The following is a 26,741-nucleotide window of genomic DNA, read 5'->3' as shown; positions in this document are numbered from 1 at the left end:
TAAGGTGGGGAAAATGAGGACCCAGTTTGTGGGGGCAATAAGCTGACTTTGTATAAATATACAAAAGGATGAAGGCTATTGCTTAACGCCTTGTAAGCCGCCCTGAGTCTCCGGAGAAGGGTGGCATATAAATCAAATTAAAAACAATAATAATAATAATTAGTGAAATTATGATAAACGGATTACTTTTAAAATAAGAGATCATAATATAAATAATTGATGAAGTAATTTTATTTATTTTATTTTTATTTTATTCAATTTATATACCGCCCTACTCCCGAAGGACTCAGGGCGGTGAACAGCCAAAAAAATAAAACACATAGATTACAAAATTTAAAAAGAACACTATAAAACCACATTAAATAAATTTGGCCCAGAACAAATTAAAACACCCCCAATACGTAATAATAATTATTTAAGTCAATATGAAGAAATGACAAAATGTGGGGATGCTTAAGAATTGAAAATAAGACCCAGAAATAAGAAGTTTAATATATGAAATTGTAGTAGTCGGAACATTTGGGTTAAGATATACATTTAATTGGTTTCTACTAATATGTTGAATTGTATTATTTGGAATAGTTGATAAAAGAATCATTGGTGATTAGAATAAGAGAATTCAAGGAAACAATTGGGGACTGTACTATGTTCTGTGAATTTAAATTCAGGGGTTCAAATTTTAAGGAGGGAAAAGAAAAATTGAACTATAATAGGATGAGATGTTGAGATGAAGGGTAATATCGGTTTCTTAAAATTAGAGGGAATAAATGCTATGAGAAAAATTGAACATATAAAATTGTGTGAAAGAGAAACAAAAATCTGTACAAAATTTAAGACCGGGCCAATATTTTGTTCAGAAAAGATGTATTGTGTGTTTTTTAAAAAAAAAAACTAAAGAAAACCCTGGATTGAGCATCTCTGGGGCTGCAGTGCGCCGACAGGTGGCGCGAAGACTCGTCCTTTGCTGCCCCCTGATGGCCGGTAGCGGAATTGCAGCTGGGCTTTACTTCAAGGCCGGGAAAGGCGGCGGCGTCGCCTCCCACAGTAAAGATGGCGGTCGCGGCCTGCAAAGCGCTGCTCTGGCCTCCTCGCGGGCTCTTCCTGGGGGTCGTGCGAATCGGGGCGCGGGGCCTAGGTGGGTGGCCGGTGCGGGGGGCAGCGGCTCCATCATCCCCGGCCGCGGCTTCCCGGCGACGAGCTTTGACGGTGGGACCTGGGGAGCGGCAGCCACAGGAGGGTCGGCTCGCCAAGGCGGAGGCGGCGGCGCACTACCGGCTGCTGTTCACATGTAAGGTGGGTTCGCACGGGAAGCGTCGCTCCTCCTGAGGGGGAGGGAACGGTTGAGGGGAGCGAAGTGAGGGCGCCATCTTTGTAGCGGGTGGAACCCAGAGAGGCCGCGGGCGCCATCTTGACAGCTGGCGGAACAGATAGAGAAGCCCCGCGGGCGCCATCTTGGTAGGTGGCGGAACAAGGAGGGAGGCCGCGGGCGCCATCTTGGCACCTGGCAAAACAAGGAGGGAGGGCGAGAGCGCCATCTTGGAAGCTGGCGTAACAGGGCGTGAAGCTGAGAGTGCCATCTTTGCAGCTGGCAGGGGAGGGAGGACGAGAGCGCCATCTTGGCAGCTGGCAGAACAGGGAGTGAAGCTGAGAGCGCCATCTTGGCAGCTGGCAGAACAGGGAGTGAAGCTGAGAGCGCCATCTTGGCAGCTGGCAGAACAGGGAGTGAAGCTGAGAATGCCATCTTGGCAGCTGGCAGAACAGGGAGTGAAGCTGAGAGCGCCATCTTGGCAGCTGGCAGAACAGGGAGTGAAGCTGAGAGCGCCAGTTTTGCAGCTGGTGGAACAAGGAGTGAAGCTGAGAGCGCCATCTTGGCAGTTGGTGGAACAAGGAGTGAAGCTGAGAGCGCCATCTTGGCAGCTGGCAAAACAGGGAGTGAAGCTGAGAGTGCCATCTTTGCAGCTGGCAGGGGAGGGAGGACGAGAGCGCCATCTTGACAGCTGGCGGAACAGGGAGTGAAGCTGAGAGCGCCGTCTTTGCAGCTGGCGGAACAGGGAGTGAAGCTGAGAGCGCCGTCTTTGCAGCTGGCGGAACAGGGAGTGAAGCTGAGAGCGCCGTCTTTGCAGCTGGCAGAACAGGGTGTGAAGGCAAGAGCACCATCTTGGCAGCTGGCGGAACAGCGCAAGGCTGCGGGCATCTTTTGTACCCTGTGCCATCAGCTGGGAAAGGGAAGGGATGAACACGGGAGTCACCTAGAGTAGAACAACCTGAAGGAGGAACCAGCGGAACCCGACGCCCCAGTTCACACAACCTGCTTCCCCACTCCTGGGTTTGCCCATCCAGACCTGGCATAAGCCTAGCCAAACTGAGCAACCCGTGCAAATGTGGGATTGTCCGTGACGCTTATTGCATGGACTCGCCCCAAAATCGACCACCGGGGAACCTTCTCCAGCCGGATGACTATCCGTCTCTATCTAGACAACCTTGGCCGATCTGGGAACCCAAACAGGCTTAATTGGTGTTTGGATGGGAGACCACCAGGAAATGCAAGAGATGCTGTCTAGCACTGGAAAGTTGTTGTTGTTGTTGTTGTTGTTGTTTTGAAGGACCAGGTCAGCCTGTGTTGCTGCTCAGAAAATGCCTTGTTGTTTGTGTTGTTTGTGAAGATACAGGGTGTTGGGTTTGACTATGGTTTGTCTGCTCAGCTGACTAACATCTGATCTGGGAAAAGGTTAATTGAGGTCTGGCCTGTTTAGCAGTAGAAGCATGGCAAGGACTGTGGAATTGGAAAGGCAAATTGGAAAAGCAGCAATGATGGCTGATTGCTTAAGTCTTGCTCCCAAGAGAGCTGCAGACATCTTCCTGCTCAAACAGCATCACCCCAAGATTTGCGTGGCTCACCCAACAAAGGTGCACAAATCTTTAAAGAGCTCCTGGGTTGGGCTTTGTTGGTTGAGCCACAAGGGGGATTTCGTTTTTAATATAATAAGTGTTTTGCCCAGGTGCACATGTTCTTTCCCGTTTTATTTTTCTCTTTTGTAAGCCACCTAGAGTCTTTGGGAGTTGGGCTGCTTTCCACATTTAAAAATAGAAGTCATTCCTAAAGAAATGGGCACGGCCCCCAAATTCCCTGCCCTTGGATATCCCAGAGAACCACTTTGAAACTTCCCTGGTGGAACCTGGTTTCTATTTCAGGTATGCAGGACACGATCTGCGAAAACTATTTCCAAGGTGGCTTATCATCACGGAGTCGTGATAGTGAAATGCTCGGGGTGTAACAACCATCATGTGATTGCTGATAACTTGGGCTGGTTCTCCGACTTAGATGGAAAAAGGTAAGCAGGCCATCCTTGGCCCTCCCCACTTTCAGTTCTTCAGGGTTTGATGCTTCAGCTGCGAAAGGTGGAATTAGTTCCTGGGAACAATTCAGAACTAACATGATGGACACACCAGACTTCACAATCCACAAATCTTCATTTGTTGTTTTGGCTTGCAAAATGAGCACCAAGCAGAATTCCTTCTGTGACCAAAATCCCACAGAAACTATTTTACTCTATTATTGTTGGCTTTTACTGGAGTGATGCGGTAGCCCAGAGGTGGAGCTCTCGCCTCACAATCAGGAGGCCGTGAGTTTGATGCTAGGTAGAGGCAGATATTTCTCTCTCTGGGCACAATGAGAATATATCTGCTGAGCAAAACTCTGCATTGACTGTCAGGTTTCGGTGTCGTCTCAAATAAAATGCATTTCCAACCAAATAATCTTTGATGAAATCTTTCATTTATTAAGCACGACAATCTGTCCCCGATTATGTCATAGCCAATACTAACTTCCTGACCCCAAACCTTCCCTTTCCGTTCCCCAATTCTCTGCATCTCATTGGCCATCTTCCAAATCACTCTCCCCATATCTACTACTTCAGCTCCCAGGAATGTCCCCCCTCCCATCTCATCTCCTAGGGGATATTATCTTCAGGGAAAATTATATTATCTTCAGGCATCCTGGGAACGGGTGGCTACCAACGCCTTGGACAGAATCGCACTTTTGTGACCTCTAACCCGACGCAGATCCTGAATTGCTCCTTGATTTTCCATGGAGCTCCGGGAAATGAAACATCAGAAAAGATGCTTAGAGGAGAGTTGGAGGTCCTCCCGATCTGAATCTGACCGAACACAGTTAAGAACCCATATTAGGTCTTATCTAGTGGCGATGGAAGCGGCGAAACATCACTACTTCGCCGCCCTCATTGCATCTGCAGAAAACCGCCCAGCGGCCCTGTTTCGTTTGACCCGTTCCCTCCTCAAACAGGGAGCGAGGGAAGACCCTTTGCAGGGCAGAGCTGAGGATTTTGTACAATTTCTGCATAAAATTGCTCAGATCCGGATCGGATTGGACTCTGACTGGGCAGAATCCAATCGGGAGACTAGGGTGGGTCTTGAGAATAATATCTGGATTGAGTTTGACCCTGTTTCTGTCAAGGAAGTGGACAGGATTGTGGGCAAACTTAGTTCCTCCACTTGCTTATTGGACCCTTTTCCCTCCTGGTTGGTTTCGGCTGCCAGGGAGGTGACTAGAGACTGGATCCAGGCAATTGTCAATGCTTCGTTGAGAGAGGGGAACTTCCCCGCCTCTTTTAAGGAGGCGGTGGTTCGACCTCTCCTCAAGAAGCCTTCCCTGGATCCAGACTCACTTAATAACTATCGTCCTGTCTCCAACCTTCACTTCATCGCAAAGGTTGTTGAGACTGTAGTGGCTCAACAGCTCCCACAATTCCTGGAGGAAACGGAATACCTTGACCCGTACCAATCAGGCTTCCGACACGGACACAGCACGGAAACGGCATTGGTCGCTCTGGTGAATGATCTCTGGCGGGCTCGGGGTGGGGGTTGTTCCTCCATCCTGGTCCTACTTGACCTCTCAGCAGCTTTTGATACCATCGACCATGGTATCCTACTGCAGCGACTTGTGGGGTTAGGGGTGGGAGGCACTGTCTTACGGTGGTTTTCCTCCTACCTCTCAGGTCGCTTTCAGTTTGTATGGGCGGGAGGGCAGAGATCAACCCCGAGGCCCCTTAATTGTGGGGTGCCTCAGGGGTCGGTTCTCTCCCCCCTGCTCTTTAACATCTATATGAAGCCACTGGGTGAGATCATTCGTGGCTTTGGGGTGAGATATCATCCATATGCTGATGATACCCAATTATACATCTCCACCCCAGACCACCCCAGAGATGCCCTTTCCATGATGTCCCGTTGCCTGGAGGAGGTACGGGCCTGGATGGGCAGAAACAGACTCAAACTCAATCCCTCTAAGACTGAGTGGCTGTGGATGCCAGCATCTCGGGTTTCAGAGGCTCCATCACTTTTGATAGATGGGGAAAAACTTGCCCCCGTTGATAGGGCTCGCAACTTGGGTGTCCTCCTGGATGCTCGGCTATCCCTAGAAGACCATCTAACGGCCGTGACCAGGGGGGCCTTCACACAGGTTCGCCTGGTGCGCCAGTTGCACCCTTTCCTGGACCGAGATGACCTTCGCACAGTCACTCATGCCCTAGTTACTTCCCGCTTGGATTACTGCAATTCCCTCTACATGGGCCTGCCCCTGAGATGCACCCGGAGACTCCAGCTGATCCAGAATGCAGCTGCACAGGTTGTTACGGGAGCCCCTCGTTACTCCCATATAACACCCCTCCTGCATGAGCTACACTGATTACCAGTGGTTCTCCGGGTCCGCGTCAAGGTGCTAGTCCTCACCTATAAGGCCCTACATGACTTAGGTCCGGGATATTTGCAGGACCTTCTCCTGCCTGCCTCCCACCGTCCTGTTCGCTCACATAGGGCCAGTCTCCTCAGGGTTCCGACGGCGAGCCAATGTCACCTTGCTGTGCCCAGGGTTAGGGCGTTCGCTGTGGGTGCTCCCACCCTCTGGAATGAATTACCTACCGACCTCCGGACGGCTCCTGATCTCCGTTCCTTCCGTCGGGATTTGAAGACTTGGCTTTTCAAACAAATAGGCTGAGACTGATTCCGGGCTTTATTATTTACTACTAATTAATTATTTGGATTAAATTATGATTTTATTGTACTTGTTTCTTAACTTGTGTTCGCCGCCCTGAGTCCTTCGGGAGAATGGCGGCATATAAATACATGTAATAAATAAATAAATAATAAAATAAGTAGGTGAAAAGCCAAGCGTCCTCTTGCCAGCTGCCCCCTCTTCTCCTCCTTATGTCAGCACTGGAACGAATGTAGTTTGGAGTGCTGACATTGGCGACAGGAAAGGCATCCGGCCATTAAACCACTCTGCTAGCTCCATTCTGTTGCCCAGACTCCACCCCGCAAGGGATTATGGGGTCGTTAAAAGATGATGATGGTTGGCTTTTACTACTCTATCTCAACAAGGGAAGGCTGAAAGAAACAGATAAATAAAATAGGAAATCTATAAGATAGCCTTCATGTAATTAAGGTAAGACAAAGAGGAAAAATGGGTTCTGCTTGCTTTTTCTATGGGAAATATGGCCTCTGCAGCAGGGGTGAAATACTCCCAGATTGGACCGGATCGCCTAATCCGGTAGCAATTTTTCCCCGTGGTTCAGCGATCCGGTAGCGATTGCCACCCGGGTGTCATTAAAAAAAACAAGTGTGCGCTTCCGAACCGGTAAGAAAGGTAAGTAGATTTCAGCCCTGCTCTCCAGTCATTGTTAGCTTATTTATTTATTTATTTATTTATTTAATTAAATTTTTATACCGCCCTTCTCCAAAATAGGACTCAGGGCGGTGCACAGCCAAGGTAAAAACAAGACATATATACAAACATGGTGAATCTAAAAAACTATTTAAAATAATTAAATGTTTTGGCCGAATTAAAACCATTTCCAATTTAAAATCAATTTAAAAATTAAAAATTTGGTCAAGCCAGCCCAGCTTGTTGGAATAAATAGGTTTTTAGGGCCCGACGAAAAATCCGGAGGTCTGTTATTATGCGTAATTCTGGGGGGAGGGTGTTCCAGAGGGTAGGCGCCACCACAGAGAAGGCTCTCCCCCTGGGGGTCGCCAGCCGACATTGCCTGGCGGACGGCACCCTGAGGAGGCCCACTCTGTGTGAGCGTACTGGCCGGTGGGAGGCTATTGGTGGCAGAAGGCGGTCTCGTAAGTACCCCGGCCCTAAGCCATGGAGCGCTTTAAAGGTGGTCACCAACACCTTGAAGCGCACCCGGAAGACCACCGGGAGCCAGTGCAGCTCGCGCAGGAGAGGTGTCACGTGGGAGCGCCTCGTCGCCCCCATGATCCCCCGCGCGGCCGCGTTCTGGACCAGCTGGAGCCTCCGGGTGCACCCCAGGGGGAGCCCCATGTAGAGAGCGTTGCAGTAGTCCAGGCGGGAGGTGACGAGGGCCTGAGTGACTGTGCGTAGGGAGTCCCGATCTAGAAAGGGACGCAACTGGCGTATCAGGCGAACCTGATAAAAAGCCCCCCTGGCCACGGCCGTCAAATGATCTTCCAAGGACAGCCGTGCGTCCAGGAGGACGCCCAAGTTGCGAGCCCTCTCCGTGGGGGCGAGTGATTCACCCCCAATAGTCAGCGATGGCGTCAGCTGGCTATATCGGGACGCCGGAAGCCACAGCCACTCGGTCTTGGAGGGGTTGAGTTGGAGCCTGTTTCTCCCCATCCAGGCCCGCACGGCCTCCAGGCACTGGGACAGCACTTCAAGGGCATCATTGGGGTGGCCTGGGGTGGAGATATACAGCTGGGTGTCATCAGCGTATTGATGGAACTCCACCCCGAAGCCACGGATGATCTCACCCAGCGGCTTTACATAAATGTTGAACAGAAGGGGCGAGAGTACCGACCCTTGTGGCACCCCACAAGCAAGGTGCCTCGGGGTCGACCGCTGCCCCCCTGTCAACACAGATTGCGACCGGTCGGAGAGGTAGGAGGAGAACCACCGCAAAACGGTGCCTCCCACCCCCAACCCCGCCAACCGGTGCAACATGATACCATGGTCGATGGTATCAAAAGCCGCTGAGAGGTCTAACAGGACCAGGATAGAGGAATGACCCCTATCCCGGGCCCTCCAGAGATCATCCACCAATGCGACCAATGCCGTTTCCGTGCTGTGCCCAGGCCGGAAGCCGGACTGGAGCGGGTCTAGATAGACAGCTTCATCCAGGTACCGGGGAAGCTGTTGCGCCACCACACTCTCAACAACCTTCGCAACGAAGCGAAGGTTGGAGACTGGACGATAGTTAGCCAAAACAGCCGGATCCAGAGAGGGCTTCTTGAGGAGGGGCCTCACCACCGCTTCTTTCAAAGCGGCCGGCAGGACCCCCTCACCCAAAGAAGCGTTAACAATCATCTGGAGCCAGCCTCGCGTCACCTCCCGGGAGGCCAGTACCAACCAGGAGGGACACGGGTCCAATAAACATGTGGTCGCGTTCAGCCGTCCCAGGATCCTGTCCATGTCCTCGGGAGTCACAGGATCGAACTCCCCCCAGATAACACTCTCAAGACCTGCCTCAGTCATCCCGTCCGGACATACCCAGTCAGAGGCCAGCCCCTCTCGAATCTGAGCGATTTTGTCATACAGATATTGCACAAAATCCTCAGCTCGACCCTGCAAGGGGTCATCCCGCACTTCCAGATGGAGGAGGGAGCGGGTCACCCTAAACAGGGCGGCTGGGCGATTATCTGATGACGCGATAAGAGCGGCAAAATAGCTAGTTTTCGCCGTTTTTATCGCCACTAGGTAGGTCTTAATATGAGACCTCACCCGTGTTCGGTCAGATTCGGAGCGGCTGGTCCTCCAGCTACTCTCCAGGCGTCTTTTCCGGCGCTTCATCTCCCTAAGCTCCTCGGAGAACCAAGGAGCTAGGTGAGTTCGGTGCCGGGTCAGAGGCCGCAAAGGCACGACTCGGTCCAAGGCCCCGGCAGCCGCACTGTCCCAGGCGGCCACCAGGTCTTCCGCCGAGTCATGAGCCAGAATCTCAGGAAATGGCCCAAGCTCCATCTGGAACCTGTCAGGGTCCATCAGGCGCCTGGGGCGGAACCACCTTGCCGGTCCCGCCTCCCTGCGGCAGGGTGCAGCGGTTAGAAAGTCCAGTCGAAGGAGCGAGTGGTCAGACCATGACAAGGGTTCGATGACTATATCCCCTATATCAAGGCCACTCAACCACTGACCAGAGACAAAAACTAAGTCCAGAGTGTGTCCCCCTGTGTGAGTGGGGTCATGAATTAACTGAGTAAGGTCCATGGCCGTCATGGAAGCCATGAACTCTCGAGCCACCTCAGACGCTTCACCGATGGATGGCAGGTTAAAGTCCCCCATGATGGCAAGTCTGGGGGTAGCCACCGCCACCTCGGCTATAACGTTAAGGAGCTCGGGCAGGGCCGTTGCCACGTGGCAGGGAGCCAGGTACGTGACCAACAAGCCCATCTGTACTCCATGACCCCACTTCACAAAGAGGGACTCACATCCGGCTATCTGTGGAACAGTGGTCTCCCTTGGATCTAGACCTTCCTTTATAATAACCGCCACCCCCCCCGCCCCTGCCCTGAGCCCTCGGTTGATGAAATGCACGGAAGCCTGGTGGGCATATATCCACGAGGGGGACTCCCCCCTCATGGCCCAACCAGGTCTCCGTAATGCCCGCCAGGTCCGCCTCCCCCTCCTGAATAAGATCGTGAATGAGGGGGGCTTTATTAACAACGGACCTGGCATTGCACAGCATCAGCCGGAGGCTCTGGCCCTGAGAATCTGGACAGCCTGGGGAACAAGAAAAGCATTGGGGGCCGGAGTGCGCAATCGCTCTAAGATAGCGAGTGCGCATTCCCCGCACATGATATGGTCCCCAGCTTCCGCCATATCTGCCCCTCCCACTCACTATGCTGATGGAACAGCCCTCTTCAAATCGAACTCCAACCCCCTCCCCGACCTCCGGTTCTGCGTCCCTAGTGTCGCAGCCCTTCGCTAAGGCTGGTCTTGAACCCAGTGGATTTCCCCCAGAACCCACCCTAATCCCCCCCGAACCCCTTAAAATTTTTGTTAAAAACCCACTAAAAAACCCACTTAAAAAACCCCTCAAACTCTTCTTAGCCGCATGCCATCTCTCGGGGCTCCAACGCCCGTCATCAAGATAGGCCCTCGATAGCGAAGAGGGCCAAGCCTGCGAGAGGGGGGAGTCTCGCAGGGCACGAAGGTCATTCCCCGAATACATCAACGTCAAGGGAGGTGATAATTCATGGCCAATAGCCAGGGGCCAATTTGATGTTAACACAGTCAGAAGGAGTGGAATGCCAGATTTCAATAGAGTTCCGTTGGAGCATGTGAGACCTCAGTGCCCTCTCACGGCAATGGCGGGAGTAAAATGCTGTTTCGATCCGGCAGGGGTGCTCCAGCCCCCCTCTCACGGCGGCTGGTCAACCACGATCGTCCAAAAGGCCGGAATTGAGACAGTAGTTATAGACCCACTCCACCACGACGAAAACAGCTGGGGTGTTTTCTTGCTTACAATTTCGCATTAGAGGCAGCTATTATGTATATTGGTGGATGATCTCTGGAGGGCTCAGGATAGGGGTTGTTCCTCTATCCTGGTCCTGTTAGATCTCTCAGCGGCTACTGATACCATCGACCATGGTATCATGTTGCGCCGGTTGGGGGTAGGGGGCACCGTTTTGCGATGGTTCTCCTATCTCTCTGACCGGTCGCAATCTGTGTTGGCAGGGGGGCAGCGGTCGACCCCGAGGCGCCTTGTTTGTGAGGTGCCACAAGGGTCGGTCCTCTCACCCCTTCTGTTCAACATTTATGTAAAGCTGCTGGGTGAGATCATCCGTGGCTTTGGGGTGGAGTTCCATCAGTACGCTGATGACACCCAGCTGTACATCTCCACTCCAGGCCACCCCAACGATGTCCTTGAAGTAATGTCCCGGTGTCTGGAAGCCGTGCGGGCCTGGATGGGGAGAAACAGGCTTTGACTCAACCCTTCCAAGACCGAGTGGCTGTGGCTGCCGGCGTCCCGATATAGCCAGCTGGCGCCATCGCTGGTTATTGGGGGCGAGTCATTGGCCCCCACGGAGAGGGCTCGCAACTTGGGCGTCCTCCTGGACGCACGCCTGTCTTTAGAAGAGCATATGACGGCCGTGGCCAGGGGGGCTTTTTATCAGTTTCGCCTGATATGCCAGTTGCGTTCCTTTCTGGATCGGGACTCCCTACGCACGCATTCGTCACCTCCCGCCTGGACTACCGCAATGCTCTCTACATGGGGCTTCCTTGGGGTGTACCCGGAGGCTCCAACTGGTCCAGAATGCGGCCGCGCGGGGGATTATAGGAGCGACGGGGCGTTCCCATGTGACACCTCTCCTGCGCGAGCTGCACTGGCTCCCGGTGGTCTTCCGGGTGCGCTTCAAGGTGTTGGTGACCACCTTTAAAGCGCTTCATGGCTTAGGGCTGAGCTATCTACAAGATCGCCTTCTGCCACCAATTGCCTCCCACCGACCAGTTTGCTCGCACAGAGAGGGGCTCCTCAGGGTGCCGTCGGCCAGACAATGTCGGCTGGCGACCCCCAGGGGGAGAGCCTTCTCTGTGGCAGCACCCGCCCTCTGGAACGACCTTCCCCCAGAGATACGTACGATACCAGACCTCCGGACTTTTCGTCGGGCCCTTAAAACTCACTTATTTCATCTAGCCGGGCTGGCTTGATCCCATCCTTTGGTTTTAAATTGAAATTAATTTTAACTGGGTTATTTTAAATTGTGGCCGACATTATTTAATATTCTTTTAAACTGTTTTAATTTTTGTATGTTGTGTTTTTACTTTGGCTGTCCACCGCCCTGAGTCCTGCTGGAGAAGGGCGGTATAAAAATCAAATAAAATAAAAAATAAATAAATACTATTATAGATTATATAATGCTTCCCACCTTCTTCGTAACACAATTTTCTTTCTGAATTAGGAACATTGAGGAAATCCTTGCAGCCAAAGGAGAGAAAGTGAGGCGAGTCGCAGGCGAAGACGCTCTCGAACTCTTAGTTGAAGACCCCAAATTGCTGGAACTGCTGAGCAAAGGAGGAGGAGAAAAAGATCCAGAGTGATCAGAACAGACGATTTCAATCAACCCAGGGGAAAAAACTTCCCTTAGCTAGACCTTTATTTGAAGTAACACTTTGGAGTGTTCTTTCAGTTGAGTTTTTTTCCAATCTTGTGGATTGCAAGATTGCCGTTTCTCGGAAAATGTTTGCTGCACAGGATGAAGTCTAGCCGTTGAATATTCTTTGAAGAATATTGTATATTCTTCTCGTAGGACGTGGCAGAGAAGATGTGAGGGAGACCTGGTATGTGCACATAGCTGCACTACACAAATGTTTACACACACTTTCAAGCTAGGAAGGAGTTGCCTGTTCCATCTTGGAGCAAGAATCCTGCGTGAGGCTGGAGATCCCATTTGATTGTATAGCTCCGTCTCGCTAGGCCTCCATACAACTAAACCAAAGCTATCAATCCAAGCTCCATGCAAGTTAATGTGGTTCTACTGCGCCCTCATCCTGGATTGGCTTAGTGTTTGATTTCTTGTCTTTTTGTTCCAGAAGGTGGGAAAAGAAACAATGGTTTAAATTACATGGATTTTGACAGACTTTGGATTATCATTCTTATGGAAATAGCACTTCACTAGCGGAATAGGCTGTCCTGGGAAGTGGGAGAGGCCTCGTGGGGGTTTTGACATCCATCTATCATTGTTTCAGGAATGTTAGATTTTCAACCGGGCAGCGGTTAGATGAGATCATCTCTAGGACCCCTTCCGATCTAGGATCCCACCAGTTTTAGGACTGAGAATGTCTTCAGATAGCCCCCAACTAGGAAGATCTCCTAAAGCAGGGGTCTCCAACCTTGGCAACTTTAAGCCTGGAGGACTTCAACTCCCAGAATTCCTGGAGGACTTCAACTCCCAGAGTTGAAGTCCATTAGGCAGAAAGTTGCCAAGGTTGGAGACCCCTGCCCTAAAGTGTTGGCTATTCCTGCCAACTTGGTGTCATCTGCAAACTTGATGAGTTCCCCTTCTCATCTTAAATTGCTTATGAAGATGCTGAAGAATGGTGGGCCTAAGACAGAATCCTGGGGTACCCCACTGCATGCTTTTCTGATTCTGAAGCTTACTGGGAACGTTCCTCAGGAACTGACAACACAGAGACCGATGGTACCTGACCTCGTCTTGTTACCTGGAGGGAAAAGTGGAGAATTTTTCAGGGGACTCCTCAGTTTTGATGCAGCTGAGCTCCCAACTTCTTTTGATTTGTGAACAACATGGGCAGGTAAAGGTAAAGGTTCCCTTCGTGCATATGTGCTGGTTGTTCCCGACTCTAGGGGGCAGTGCTCATCTCCGTTTCAAAGCCGAAGAGCCAGCGCTGTCCGAAGACGTCTCCGTGGTCATGTGGCCGGCATGACTCAACGCCAAAGGCGCATGGAGCGATGTTCCCTTGCCGCCAAAGGTGGTCCCTATTTTTCTACTTGCATTTTGTATGTGCTTTCAAACTGCTAGGTTGGCAGAAGCTGGGACAAGTCACGGGAACTCACCCCTGTTACGCGGCGCTAGGGATTCGAACCGCTAAACTGCCGACCTTTCGATCGACAAGCTCAGTGTCTTAGCCACTGAGCCATCGCATCCGTCAACATGGGCAGAGGGAGGGTTAAGTAACTGGGTTATTTTGCTGAGGACACCTAGATTTATATCCTTTATGGTTTTTCTCCTGTGTAGATTCTTTCATGTCTATAAAGATGTCCCTTTTGACTGAACATCTTTCCACATTCCAGGCATTTATGCTGTTTTTCTCCTGTGTGGATTATTTGATGTCGATGGATGTTTTCCACCCACAGTAAAGCTCTTTCCACACTCCAGTCATTTATATGGTTTTTTTCTCCTGTGTGAATTATGAAATGTCTATAAGTTTCCCGAATGACCGAAACGCTTTCCACACTCCAAACATTTATGTGATTTCCCTCGGGCGGCACTTCCTCCTTCCTCCACCGGGCATGTCTGTCCTGAAGGGATGAAGAGGGAGGAGGAGAGGCGGTGAGGAGTTTGTCCACTTCCCCTGAGGGGAGTCCCAGTCCTGCCCTCCTGGGGAGGAAGGTTGAAGCCTCCGCCTCTCACAGCCCCTTTCAGAGGTCTCTGAATTCTTTGATGTCGTTGGAGGGTCACAACACGCACCCGGCCAACCCCCAGTTACCCCCACCCATCCTTTCCTTTCCTGCTCCATCCCGCCCAGTGGTGGGTTGCTACCAGTTTGGTTGAACCCGTAGAGGCAGCAGCAGAAGCATTGCGCGCGAGTGCCCACAAACCAACCAGTAACGACGGGTTTTAAAGCCCACCACTGATCCCACTCTGCCCAAATTCCCTTCTGAGGGAGAGGCCGGCAGCATCCCAGCCTCAAACTTCTTTCCCTCAACGTTTCCCACTTTTTTTGTTTTTTGTTTGGCCAAGCTCCGCCTGGTCCTCTTCAGGGATCAGCCTGTGGAGTGCATTTGCATGAGGGCGCCTTCGATACCATCCCATTGGCTGGCCTGCTGTGATCCCGGCCCTCGCTGGCTACTGCAGCACTGCCCTTCGGCGTCCAGGCTTTGCTCCTGCCTGGGCTCCTCCCCCTGCTTTAGCTCCGCCCCTCCACCGAAAGTGAAGCATTGCGAGCAGCAGGGCTGTTTCATGCCTGCCCCTCCTCCGGTCTCCCTCCCAGCCCTGCTGCTCCTTTGGTCTCCCCCACCTCTCATCTAGTTCCGCCCCATCCTTCCTCTGGTTCCCCCAAGCTCTGCCCCTCCTCTGGTACTCCCTCCCCCTCTGCCCCTCCTCTGGTCTCCCACAGCTGGCCCAGGGGGAGGGATGGGAAATGAAGGGTTTTGTCTTGTTATATGAGAAACCTAGATTTCCCCCCCCCCAGCAACAATGGATGACAAGGCAGCCACACCGTGCCCAACTCCACAGCAGCAGCAACCACCGTCACCCCAGTACCAGAGGTGGAAGCTCAACTCCCACCCCCCGCAGGGTAGCACCGGTGAGGAGGAGGGCTCATTAGACACCACTGGTGGGCATGAAATTTAACAGGGACCTCCAGCAATGGGGGTTCTTCTTGGCACAGTTTTGGAGCTACATGTAGGAATATGGTCTGGAAAGAACCATGGAAAGTGCCAAAGTGAGACGTGTCCCTGTGGCCCTAGAAGGGGCCACTTCACAGTGGAGAATCACTCTCCACAAGGAGGATACCCTGGAGCTGAGAACCTCCAACCCCTTCATGGTGTCCTTCACAAGCGGTTCAAGGACCCCCCTGGCCAACCATAAAGCTGGAGGTCACATCAAGACCATCAGCCAGGGATGGAGAGGAGTGGCCGAGTACATCCGGGAGTTTCGTGACCTGGCTTGCAGGTTCACTGCCTGGCCACAAGACATCCTGGTTGGCTGCTCTCAAGATGGGCTTTTCAAGAACTTTTGTAAACTATTGTAAACTGACCCTTTGGAACAGGGAAAATACGTTTTTAGACATTTTTATTATTTAACAAACAAAAAAAAAAATCATGGGCATGAGAGACTGACATTATAGTGACTTGCAAAACATGTCATATGTTTGAGCTTATGCCCACAGGACACTCAGACTGTATATTTATCAAATGTAAATTCAATGAATTACTAGAAGAAAAAGTAAAGGGTCTGGATGCAACTCTATCTTGAAACTCAATGAACAAAGCAAGAATCCCCAACCTGAACAAAAAGACTACACCAAAATTAAATAGAGAGCAAAGTTTTTTTTAAAAAAAAAATATGACCCGATACATGAACAAAAAGAAAAAAAACGATACATCCAAATTGAACACAATAGGGAATAAAAAGTTTCTGGGGGAAAAATGACCCTATGTATGAATGTAAAGAGGAAGACCAATGGAAACATACCACTTTTAGAAGAAAATATGCAGACACCTATAAAAGAGCGCGCATTCATAAGTTTTTTAAAAAGAGGCACAACCCAGCATTGTGTTGTGGCCTGCCAGTGGCAGCAGACTCAGACAATGAGAAGGCTGGGGAGAAACTTGGGCCAGTCCTGGAGCCTGGGGAAGGCTCTGATGGATGCTCTGTGTCGGAAGCAGAGATAGAGCCAGGGCCGTCCAATATTTCCCAGCTGCCTTCGGAGTCAGTGGAGAAGAACAGTTGGGAACTGTTCCAGATGCACACATGCACAGAGCTGTTAGGAAAGAACAACTGAGGACAAGGAGTCGATTCGAGTAGAAAGGCACACATGGACGCTGAATGGCCCCTCCCTGGCTGGGGAATAAATAGAAGGAAAAGGGGAGGAGTGGTCGTAGGAGACAACCGTTCGGATTTCTTTCGGAAGATTTGCGTATCGTGGTTCTTGCCTCAGAGACTGCTTGCCAGAACTTAATTTACAGCTTTGCAGCTGGAAACTCCCGGCCTGGCAAGTATCCCAAGAAACTGATACGGTCTAGTTAACCCTTTGAAGGAATATTGCCTGGACTTTTCGGTATGTGAATGCCATTAATTCACAGGAGCTAAATAAAGAGGCGGTTTTCGGGACAAAGAGTCTGTTTCGTGGTTCTGCTAAGGCTGGGTCAAAACACATTGGGGAAAAAAGGCAAATGTTGGTGATAGGAGATTCAATTCTTTGGGGAACAGAATCTATAGTCTGCACACTGAACAGTCAATCTAGGAAGGTATGTTGTCCCTCTGGAGCAAAAATCAAAGATGTAACTGAGAAACATACTAAAATAATCAACCCCATGGATTACTACCCCTTTCTTCCCCTAGAGCCGTGATGGCAAACCTATGGTACGCGTGCCACAGGTGGCACGTGGAGCCATATCTATGGGCATGCGAGCATTGCCCTAGATCAGCTCAGCCCGCATGTGTGCACTGGCCAGCTGACATTTGGGCCTTTCGGGCCCACTGGAAGTCAGGAAACAGGCCGTTTCTGGCCTCCAGAGGGCTTCTGGGGAGTGGGGAAGGCTGTTTTCGCCCTCCCCAGGCTCCTAGACAGACTCTGGAGCCTGGGGAGGGCAAAAAAATGGGCCTACTGGGCCATCACCTGCCAAAAGTGGGATTGCATGGGGGGGTCGCATGTGCATGCACGGGGGGATGGGGCGCATCGAATTATGGGTGTGGGCACATGCGCGCTCGACCCCCCCCATGCTCCCCCCTGCTTTTGGCACGTGATGGCAAAAAGGTTAGTCATCACTGTCCTAGAGATTTTAGAAACGAACCAGTGGCGTAAAAACTGCTGTTGTCAAGAGAAATTTGGCTTCCCAGTCCATGGTTTGCATTATTTCGATGAAGGGCTAGAGATGGAATGAATCTCACAAGAACTGGAAAGAATATATTCGGAAATTGAGGCGGGGGGGGAGGTCCAATCTTCAAGAGCTCTAGCACCCGATTCCAACAAAAACCACTAGATAACCAATCATACAAGTTGGTAGGGAGTAAAGAGAAAGAAGAAGAAGAAAAAGGGGAAAACACAGTGAAGGAGAGAGTGATGGAAAGGATGGAAAACCCAGATACAAAATAGGATATAAGAAACACCCAAGACTCATAAAGGACTCAAATCCCTATATATGAACGCTCGAAGTTTAGAGAAAAAACAGAGTGAAGTTGAAATACTAATACACGAAGGTACATATGAATAGTTGCTATTACGGAAACATGGTGGGATGAAACTCATGACTGTGTTGGATGGATTGATTTATAACTGGCTGACAAACAGCACTCAATGGCTGGTCCTTAATGGGAATACATCTACATGGAGGGAAGGAAGCCGTGGGGTACCACAAGGTTCCATCTTAGGCCCAGTACCCTTCAATATCTTCATAAACGACTTAAATGAGGGAATAGAAGGGGGACTCATCAAATTTGCAGATAATACTAAGTGGGCATGAAATTTGATGTGGAGAAAAGTTTTACACCTAGGCAGGAAAAACCAAAGGTACAAGTACAGATTAGACGAAACCTAGTTCAAAAACAGCAATTGTGAGAGTCCTACTCCTGGAGTAATAGTGGATGGTCACTTAAATATGAGTTAGCAGTGTGCAGCCGCCACCAAAAAAAGCTAATAGAATCCTTGGTTGTATAAACAGAGGCATAGAATGAACATCACGTGAAATATTAGCACCGCTTTATAAAACCTTAGTAAGGCCACACCTGAATACTACATTCAATTTTGGTCACCACTTTACAGAAGATGTTGAGACTTTGGAAAAAGTGCAAACAAGAGTAATTAGGATGATTAAGGGCCTGGAGACTAAAGCATATGAAGAACGGTTGCGGGAACTAGATATGGCTAGCCTAGAGATACGGACGACCCCAAAATTCTTTCCAGCTCTGATTTTCTATTCTGATTTTGATGCTATTCTGATGATAGTGAAAAGAAACATTAGGGTTTATTTTCGTGGAAACACAATGACAGTGTCTGCTAGCAGCCGCAGCCCATGTGAGTTGATTACCTCTGTAAGCAGCAGGCAGAAGCAGAGGTGGGGACTAAGGCAGGTGATCCGGAGGCACCTGAAAATCGGTGGAGGCTCATCTTCCTGCGGCAACACCGGCAGAGATGCAGAGGGAAAGCAGGAGATCCTGATGCACCGTGCAAGCTGAGATATGCGAAGATGAGCCTTCCGAGGCCGGCCGCCAGCTCTGGCCTGACTAATGGCTTTCGCATGGTCTATGCAGTGCATCTGGACTGCGCCTCTGGCTCTGCCTGCTGTCAGCATCGCTCCGTGAAGATAAGCCTCCTGCAGCCGCCCACTGCTCTGGCCCGAACTCTCTGCTTTCCCACAGCCTGCACAGTGAGTACAGATCGTCTGCCTCCCCGCCTCTTCTTCGGCCACACCTGTGCTGATTGGACTGCGGCTGCTATCAGACACCGTTGGCCCACATGTGCTTACCGCTCCTGTGATGGCCATGCCCACCCCCCTTAAGTAAGGCTTATTTTTTGGGTACGCTCACGCTTACAAATCCGGCTAAGGCTTATTTTCTGGAAAACGTCGTATATGATTTTTCTATTGTGTGGATTCTTTGACATCTACAAAGACTTCTTATTCAGAGAAACTCTTTCCACATTTATATGGTTTCTCTCCTGAATGAATCCTTTGATGTCTATAAAGGCTGCTGCTTTGGTTGAAGCTCTTTCCACACTCCAGGCACTTATGGGGTTTTTCTCCTGTGTGGATCCTTTTATGTGTATAAAGGCTGCTCCTCTGACTGAAGCTTGTTCCACATTCAAGGCATTTATAAGGTTTTTCTCCCATGTGGATTCTTTGATGTCTATAAAGGTGTCCCCTCTGACTGAAGCTCTTTCCACACTCCAGGCACTTATGAGGTTTTTCTCCCACATGGACTCTTAGATGACTTTGAAGATGGTCATTTCTTTTGAAGGATTTTTCACATTCTGGGCATTCGTATTTCTTTTCTCCTGAGTGGGTTCTTAGATGTCTTTGAAGATGGTCACTTCTTTTGAAAGATTTTTCACTCTGTGCATTTAAATGGTTGCTCTCCTGAGTGGATTCTTAGATGATTTTGAAGGATTTGAATTGTTTTAAAGGATTTTTCACTTTTCGGGCATCGATATTTCTCTTCTCCCTCCTGGATCCTTCGGGGTCTCCCAGGTCTTCCAAAGGACCCTCCGCCCTCCTGGCATTTCTTCAGTTTCTCTCCCCAATCGGTCCTTTGATGCTTATAAAGGCTGCTCCTCCAACTGAAGCTCTTTCTACACTCAAAGCATTTATGAGGTTTTTCTCCTGTGTGGATCCTTTGATGTTGTGTAAGATCTCCTCTCTGACTGAAGTTCTTTCTACACTCAAAGCATTTATGTGGGTTTCTAACTGAGTGGTTTTGAAAACATCCATTTGTTTTGAAGTATTGTTCACATTCCAGACACTGATGTTCCTTTCCTCCCTCCTGGATCCTTCGGGGTTTTCGGGGTCTTCCGAAGGAGCCTCCGCCGTCCGGGCATTTCTTCGGTTTCTCTATCAAATGGATCCTTTGATGTCTATAAAGGTTGCTGCTATGACTGAAGCTCTTTCCACACTCCAGGCACTTATGAGGTTTTTCTCCTGTGTGGATCCTTAGATGTTGTGTAAGATCTCCTCTCTGACTGAAATTCTTTCCACACTCAAAGCATTTATGTGGGTTTCCAACTGAGTGTTTTTTAAGGTGGTTTTCAAAACATCCATTTGTTTTGAAGGATTTTTCGCATTCCGGGCACTGATGTTCCTTTCCTCCCTCCTGGATCCTTTGGGGATCTCCAGGTCTTCCGAAGGATCCTCCGCCCTCCAGGTATTTCTTCGGTGTCTCTATCAAATGGATCCTTTGATGTCTATAAAGGTTGCTGCTATGACTGAAGCTCTTTCCACACTCCAGGCACTTATGAGGTTTTTCTCCTGAGTGGATCCTTTGATGTGTATAAAGGCTGCTCCTCTGACTGAAGCTCTTTCCACACTCCAGGCACTTATGAGGTTTTTCTCCTGAGTGGATTCTTAGATGACTTTGAAGATGGTCGTTTCTTTTGAAGGTTTTTCCACATTCCGGGCACTGATGTTTCTGTCCTCCCTCCTGGATCCTTTGGGGATCTCCAGGTCTTCCGAAGGACCCTCCGCCCTCCAGGCATTTCTTCGGTTTCTCTATCAAATGGATCCTTTGATGTCTATAAAGGTTGCTGCTATGACTGAAGCTCTTTCCACACTCCAGGCATTTATGAGATTTTTCTCCTGAGTGGATCCTTTGATGTTCATAAAGGTTGCTCCGCCGACTGAAGCTCTTTCCACACTCCAGGCACTTATGAGGTTTTTCTCCTGAGTGGATTCTTAGATGACTTTGAAGATGGCCAATTCTTTTGAAGGTTTTTCCACATTCCGGGCACTGATGTTTCTTTCCTCCTTCCTGGATCCTTCGGGGCTTTCGGGGTCTTCCGAAGGATCCTCCGCCCTCCAGGCCCGTCTCGGGGTCTCCGCCCATTTCCTCCTCCCCGCATCGCTCTCCAAGCAGCCGCCTTTCCCGGGCTCCCCCTGGGCTCCTCCCTCCTGCAGCCCCGGAGGACCCCGGCCTTTCCTCGCCGTCTCTCGGGGAAGCTGTGCCAGGACCGGGCAGGGCCGCTCCGCGGGGCCCGCTCTCCTCCTCCTCTCGGGCGGCGCCTCTTTCCTGCATCCGCCGCAATCCTCCGTCCTCCTGCAGGGGAGAAAGAGAAGAGGGTCACGGCTGCGTCCCCTTCCCCGCAGGGGAGGCGCAGGCCCAAACCCCCGCCTCCCATGGGCCTCCCGGGCATTCTCCAGGCAGACACGGCCTCCTTCCCAGCCTCCCGTCTCCCGCCCTGCCCGCCCCCCAGACTAGGCCTCGGGCTCCCGGACCTGCCCTCTCCAGAGAGACCCTCCCGGACTTCAACTCCCAGCATTCCCTGCGCCAAACCTGCACTCGGCCGCATGCGCAAGCTCTCCGATTCCGAAAGTAAGGGCCAAAGTAAGGGCCTTCTTTCCTTTTCAGCCAAGTTCAGCCTCTTCCTCCTGCATCCGGGTTCTTCTATCGCCAATTCAAGAGGCTCCCTCGTTGCCCGTTTTGTTTCCTCGGCAGGGACCGACCCAAGATGTCCTCCAGCCAATCGCCGCCGTCCCCAGAGCGACCAATCGGCGTCCGCCATTCCTTCAATGAGCCAGAGGGCGCCTGCGTGGTGTCAAGTGCTTTGCTGGACCCCCGCGCAGGTTGGGTTGGGGGGGCTCCCTTTGATCTTTGGGGTCCGGTCTTCCCCCCCCTCCCCGCATCCAGGCAGGCGGAGGTTGAGGGGCATTTGTGGGGCTGCGGCTTTCCCCCTCCCCTCCCCATCCAGGGTCCTTCCCTAGAAAAGGCGGGGGGGAGGGATATGGGGGGGCACCCAGGCAGGCGGGGCTGAGGGGTCTCCCCTTCCTCCTGGGGGGCTCCAGCCAGGCTCCTCCGTGGCCTCCAGGCAGAGAGACCGAGGGGGCTCCTCCCTGCAGCTCCTGACCCCCCTTTCCCGCTTCCTCTCCCCCCAACACCCCCTTGCAAATCTGCAGGGGGAAAATCCCCTCCAGGACCCCCCCCCATTAATATGTGGACCCCCTCGGCCTCTGCTGAGCCCCTGAGGTCGAAGCCTCCAGGAAGGCAACCTTTCCCCCCACTGCAGCCCCCCCAGCTCTGCCCCCTCCCCTTAAATGCGCCATAGCTGGAGGACCCCCACCGCCTTGGGTTGGTGGGGGGGGCTTTTCCTATTTAAATCCTGCGCCCCAAAGGCTGGAGGGGTTCCTGGCCCTGCTCCTCTCTTGCACTGCAGCTTCTCCTGGGCTGGGAGGGGATCCTGATTGAGCAACTCCATAAGTTTTTAAACTTTTATGCCCCCCCCCTCTCCCTCTGGCCAAAAGCAACTTTTTAAGATTTGACATCATTTTAATGTTCTTGTTTTACCTGGGGTTTTAATGTTGTTTTTGCAGTAAATACCTGGGGTAAGGTGATGCAGGAGCCCAGTGAGATCCTCAAGGTGTTTTTAGGTGTATGTAGGAAGTTCCCTTGTCAGCTAACAGAATAAGAACAACCGAGCAGGAAGGGGCCTTGGAGGTCCTCTAGTCTGACCCCCTGCTCATGCAGGGCTCATCCCAAAGGTGCTTTTTCAAGAGGGAACTGGACTTCATTTGCTTCTTTGAAGATGTTTCCCTTCTCATCCAAGAAACTTCTTCAGTTCTATAGTACCGAAGAAGCTTCTTGGATGAGAAGCGAAAAGCCTTCAAAGTGCCACTCAGGCACTCAGAGCCTGAGTAGCGTAGGAGGCTAATGCCTCCTACTAAGGCAGCATTTAACATCCAGCTGCCTGCAATTACTGCGAGTTCAATTCTCACCAGGCTCAAGGTCGGCTCAGCCTTCCATCCTTTCTAAGGTGGGTAAAATGAGGACCTGGTTTGTGGGGGCAATAAGCTGACTTTGTATAAAAATATACAAAAGTATGAAGGCTATTGCTTAACGCCTTGTAAGCCGCCCTGAGTCTCCGGGGAAGGGCGGCATATAAAAATAAATAAATAATAAAATAAAAAATAAAAGGAAAACCAGCAAGTCCAGTTACCTCTTGAACAAAGCACCTTTGGCTGCCCTTTAGTTCCAAGACATGAGATTTTTGACATGACTGTGTGGCAAGCCCCCCCACCCTGGAGTTCCCCCCCCCCCCCGTTCATTCTATAACCCATTGGGTCCATCAGTCACCGGAGGAGGATAATTTGAATGGCTCCGGTTGCCCTGCAGAGAGGGGAGAGTGGCATAAGAGAATCTCACGGGCACCAAGTCATGATCTGACCTTGACGGGGGATAACAATGGATTCCCCGCCAGATCACTTTGCCATTGATCTGGTAAGATCAAACCAGCGTGTGACGACCACTGTTCTGAGTCAGCCTGGGATGGGCCCATGACTGCCATGATCTCTTAGATTGCTTCTGAAGCCAGGGGTGGCAAACGGAAGTCCCCCAGGACCATGAGCCTGGAGAGCAGGGCAGATGGTACAGTAGTATCCACACTATCACAGCTTAAGAAAGAAGGGTCTCCCAACCAGAAACCTGGGGAGCGAAGCCCCTGACCGCCAAAAGAGATTCTTGGATGACCACTGCCACTTACTTCCCATGCCCAGGGGCTCAGCTGGTGCAAAATCCTAAACCTGGATGGACACATTTCGTGACGGGCCTCAGAGATGCATGGGTGGTCAACTGACTTCTCATCAATAAAGTCTTGGATAATTTGGGATCTTATTGGCTGACCTGGCATTCACCAGGAGCAACAGCCAAGCCTTAGGGCAGTGTTTCTCAACCTGGACAACTTGGAAGATGAGTGGACTTCAACTCTCAGAATTCTATGAAGCTATGCTGGCTGGGGAATTTGAGAGTTGAAGTCCACTCATCTTCAAGTTGCCCAGGTTGAGAAACACTGCCCTAGGGCCTCAGTGGAATTGCTCTCCAAGGCTTGGGAGTGAATCCAGGAGCCCGGAGCACACCACCAGTATTCCAAGACTCTCAACCTGTCACTTTATTTATTTTATTTGTTTTATTTAATTTGTATACCGCCCTTCTCCAAAAACTCAGGGCGGTGAACAGCCAGAATAAAACAGAACATACAAAATTTAAAAAGAGTTTAAAAATAATTAAATACTTTGGACCGCAAATTAAAACAACCCAATTAAAATCAATTAAATTTAACCAAAACTGGGGGATCAAGCCAGCCCGGCTAGGCGAAATAAATAAGTTTTCAGGGCCCGACGAAAAGTCCGGAGGTCTGGTATTGTACATATCTCTAGGGGGAGGTTGTTCCAGAGGGCAGGTGCCACCACAGATAAGGCTCTCCCCCCTGGGGGTCGCCAGCTGACACTGTCTGGCGGACGGCACCCTGAGGAGGCCCTCTCTGTGAGAGCGTACTGGCCGGTGGGAGGCTATTGGTGGCAGAAGGCAGTCCCGTAAATACCCCGGCCCTAAGCCATGGAGCGCTTTAAAGGTGGTCACCAACACCTTCAAGCGCACCCGGAAGACCACCGGGTGCCAGTGCAGCTCGCGCAGGAGAGGTGTCACATGGGAGCGCCCCGTCGCTCCCATAATCCCCCGCACGGCCGCATTCTGGACCAGCTGGAGCCTCCGGGTGCACCCCAGGGGGAGCCCCATGTAGAGAGCATTGCAGTAGTAGAAGGCAATTGAAGAATAACATTCCCTCTGGCACTGCAAGCTTTTTTTGTGCCTAGGCATATGATATAGCTTATGCAAGTGACTTTAGGGAAACAAAGCTATACTTGGCCAAAAAGGCGCTGGTGGGGACAATGCTGTTCACCCTGCACCTGCCACCCCATGCCTTCCAGCCCCCCTGGTCCAAGGCTTGTGTACCAGCCAAAGAACACCCAGCGAGGTCAGAGGCCTGCTTCGAAGGACCCAACTGCCATCTTTACCGTGGGGGCTGCCAAAGCCTTCTGGATTATTGAATGGAATGAGATCAGGGCAACAACTGCACCACAGACAGGAAGAAGGGCAGCAAAAGTTTTCCCGCCATCCGCTGGCCCTCAGCAGCCCAGACACGCTCAGCAGCAGCTCTTCCTTGGGGTGCCACTCCTAGCCTCCCTGCTAAGGTGGGGCACCAAATTAGAGCCTCACAATAACCTGCCCATGTAGTCTGGCCAAGATGCGCTAGAACTTGAGAAATCTTGGCCAGCCCAGATAATTTTGATTCGATTCACACAACACTACTCTCTCCATGGGATCTAAGACCCACATTCAAATCTCCTAAGCGTGGCAGTGTTGAGAAGAGCTGGCCTATCAGTTGCCCCCTCTCTGGGACCATCCTGGTTCCAGCTGAAACCCTTCCTGAAGGAGAATAAGGAGCCAGAAACTGCCCTCATAAAAATATAGGTTGTGGCCACGCACAGAACCACCTTGTTCTGGTCCAGTCAAACACCATGAGAAATACTGGGCCCAGTTTGAGCCCCTCAAATACTATTTCACAAGTTTCAGAGAAGGACGAGGTGAATGATCGAATCCACCTGTCGTAGCAAAAAGGGTACCTTTTTATATATGTAAATTCAAATAATTTCAATTTACCGTCGAACTACTGTAGTTAAAACTGAACTAAATGGCCTCCACAAGGTGTTCTTGCACAATGTGTTGGGTGTAGAATTTGATTTATGACTAACCTTCTAAATAAAACAAAATGTCAGAGACAAAATTACTGCATGCAGCCTGTGTTGATTTTAAATCTAGAGTTTGATTCCATTTTCAGAGAAATCATTATGAGGGACTTGGAAAATGCGGTACAAACAGTTTTTCTCATTCAGCAATTGTATGAAATGTGCTAACCCTCCTCTTCAGAAAAGTCTCGCAGGGCTGTATTTGGACCTCCACCTCCACTCCTTAAAAGGTCAACCGACCATCTCCTACTTACACCTGCCTCAATCCCTGAGCCTAGATGTACTTCTCCTCCTCTATGCTGAGAATATGGCTAGTATCTCACAAAGCTTTCTTGGCCTTAGAGAGTCCCTTGTAGCGGTTTCTGCTGGAAGACAAGGGGACCATTGAGAGAATCCAACTGACAAGTTTCAGATGTCTAGGGATGGTCTTACATGGTATTGATATTTGGAAAACCCATATAGATTGTATCAAACAATGGCAGGGAGAAGCACTTTCACACCTGGAATAAGGAAGGCCAAATTAGCCTTAGTGTCAGATCCTGCCATCTGGAGGGACATTGGGGAGATGGACAAATGGACAATATGATTCTGTGGGCGTGATGGAAAATGGCAGGCAATGAAGACCAGAGAAACCTGAAACCTGTTTGTTCCAGAGACACCTTTTGCTTCATTCCAATGAAGTCGAGGGTCTTTCTTTCCAGGTTGGGACCAGGTTGGGGCAGGTCTGACACCTGGGTTCTGCCACGGCACACTTGTGTGAATTAGGCACAGAGTTGGCAGATCATTTAAAGGCACCTTTAGAGTAATCTAGCAAAGAGGTTTCCCTTAATGAACAAAGAGCCCAGGACAGACTCAGGTTTCATTTTACACTCCATACTGTAGGAAAAGTACAAAACTGTTGATTGGATGGAATAAATCCTGCTCAGTTACATCAGTTAAACATCCTATCATATTAAGCATAACCATTGAAAAGGGCATTGTATTAAAAGGAGAACATTTGCATGGGGAAAGGAACCACATAAATCTGTTGTGAAAAGGTACAATTTCAGCCAGTTGAAATGCCTACCATGTACCATTCAA

The 26,741-nt window shown here is 50.5% G+C and overlaps 2 protein-coding genes across 2 annotated transcripts in view; one reads left to right on the top strand and one right to left on the bottom strand.

Annotated features, from left to right (window-relative positions):
- The first annotated feature begins 1,050 nt into the window (after nt 1-1,050).
- DNLZ (DNL-type zinc finger) lies at nt 1,051-13,871 on the top strand. The gene is made up of 3 exons (XM_070955528.1): nt 1,051-1,293; nt 3,193-3,332; nt 11,935-13,871. Exons 1-3 carry the CDS (start codon nt 1,051-1,053, stop codon nt 12,071-12,073), a joined length of 522 nt encoding a protein of 173 aa, XP_070811629.1. The 3' UTR covers nt 12,074-13,871.
- Nucleotides 13,872-18,733: 4,862 nt separating this feature from the next.
- Nucleotides 18,734-26,741, bottom strand: part of LOC139325606 (uncharacterized) — an 84,543-nt gene continuing 76,535 nt past the window's right edge. Inside the window, 3 exon segments of the mRNA XM_070955531.1 lie at nt 18,734-19,488; nt 19,490-19,815; nt 19,963-20,882. Coding sequence (XP_070811632.1) covers nt 19,056-19,488; nt 19,490-19,815; nt 19,963-20,882 — 1,679 coding nt within the window. The 3' untranslated portion in view covers nt 18,734-19,055.

Source organism: Pituophis catenifer, unplaced genomic scaffold (genome assembly GCF_029215685.1).
Source record: "Pituophis catenifer annectens isolate HBS135680 unplaced genomic scaffold, rPitCat1.0.hap2 SCAF_17, whole genome shotgun sequence".
NCBI classification, from domain to species: Eukaryota; Metazoa; Chordata; class Lepidosauria; order Squamata; family Colubridae; genus Pituophis; species Pituophis catenifer.
Note: the sequence above shows the minus strand (reverse complement) of the source record. Positions and strands in the feature narration are given on the sequence as shown.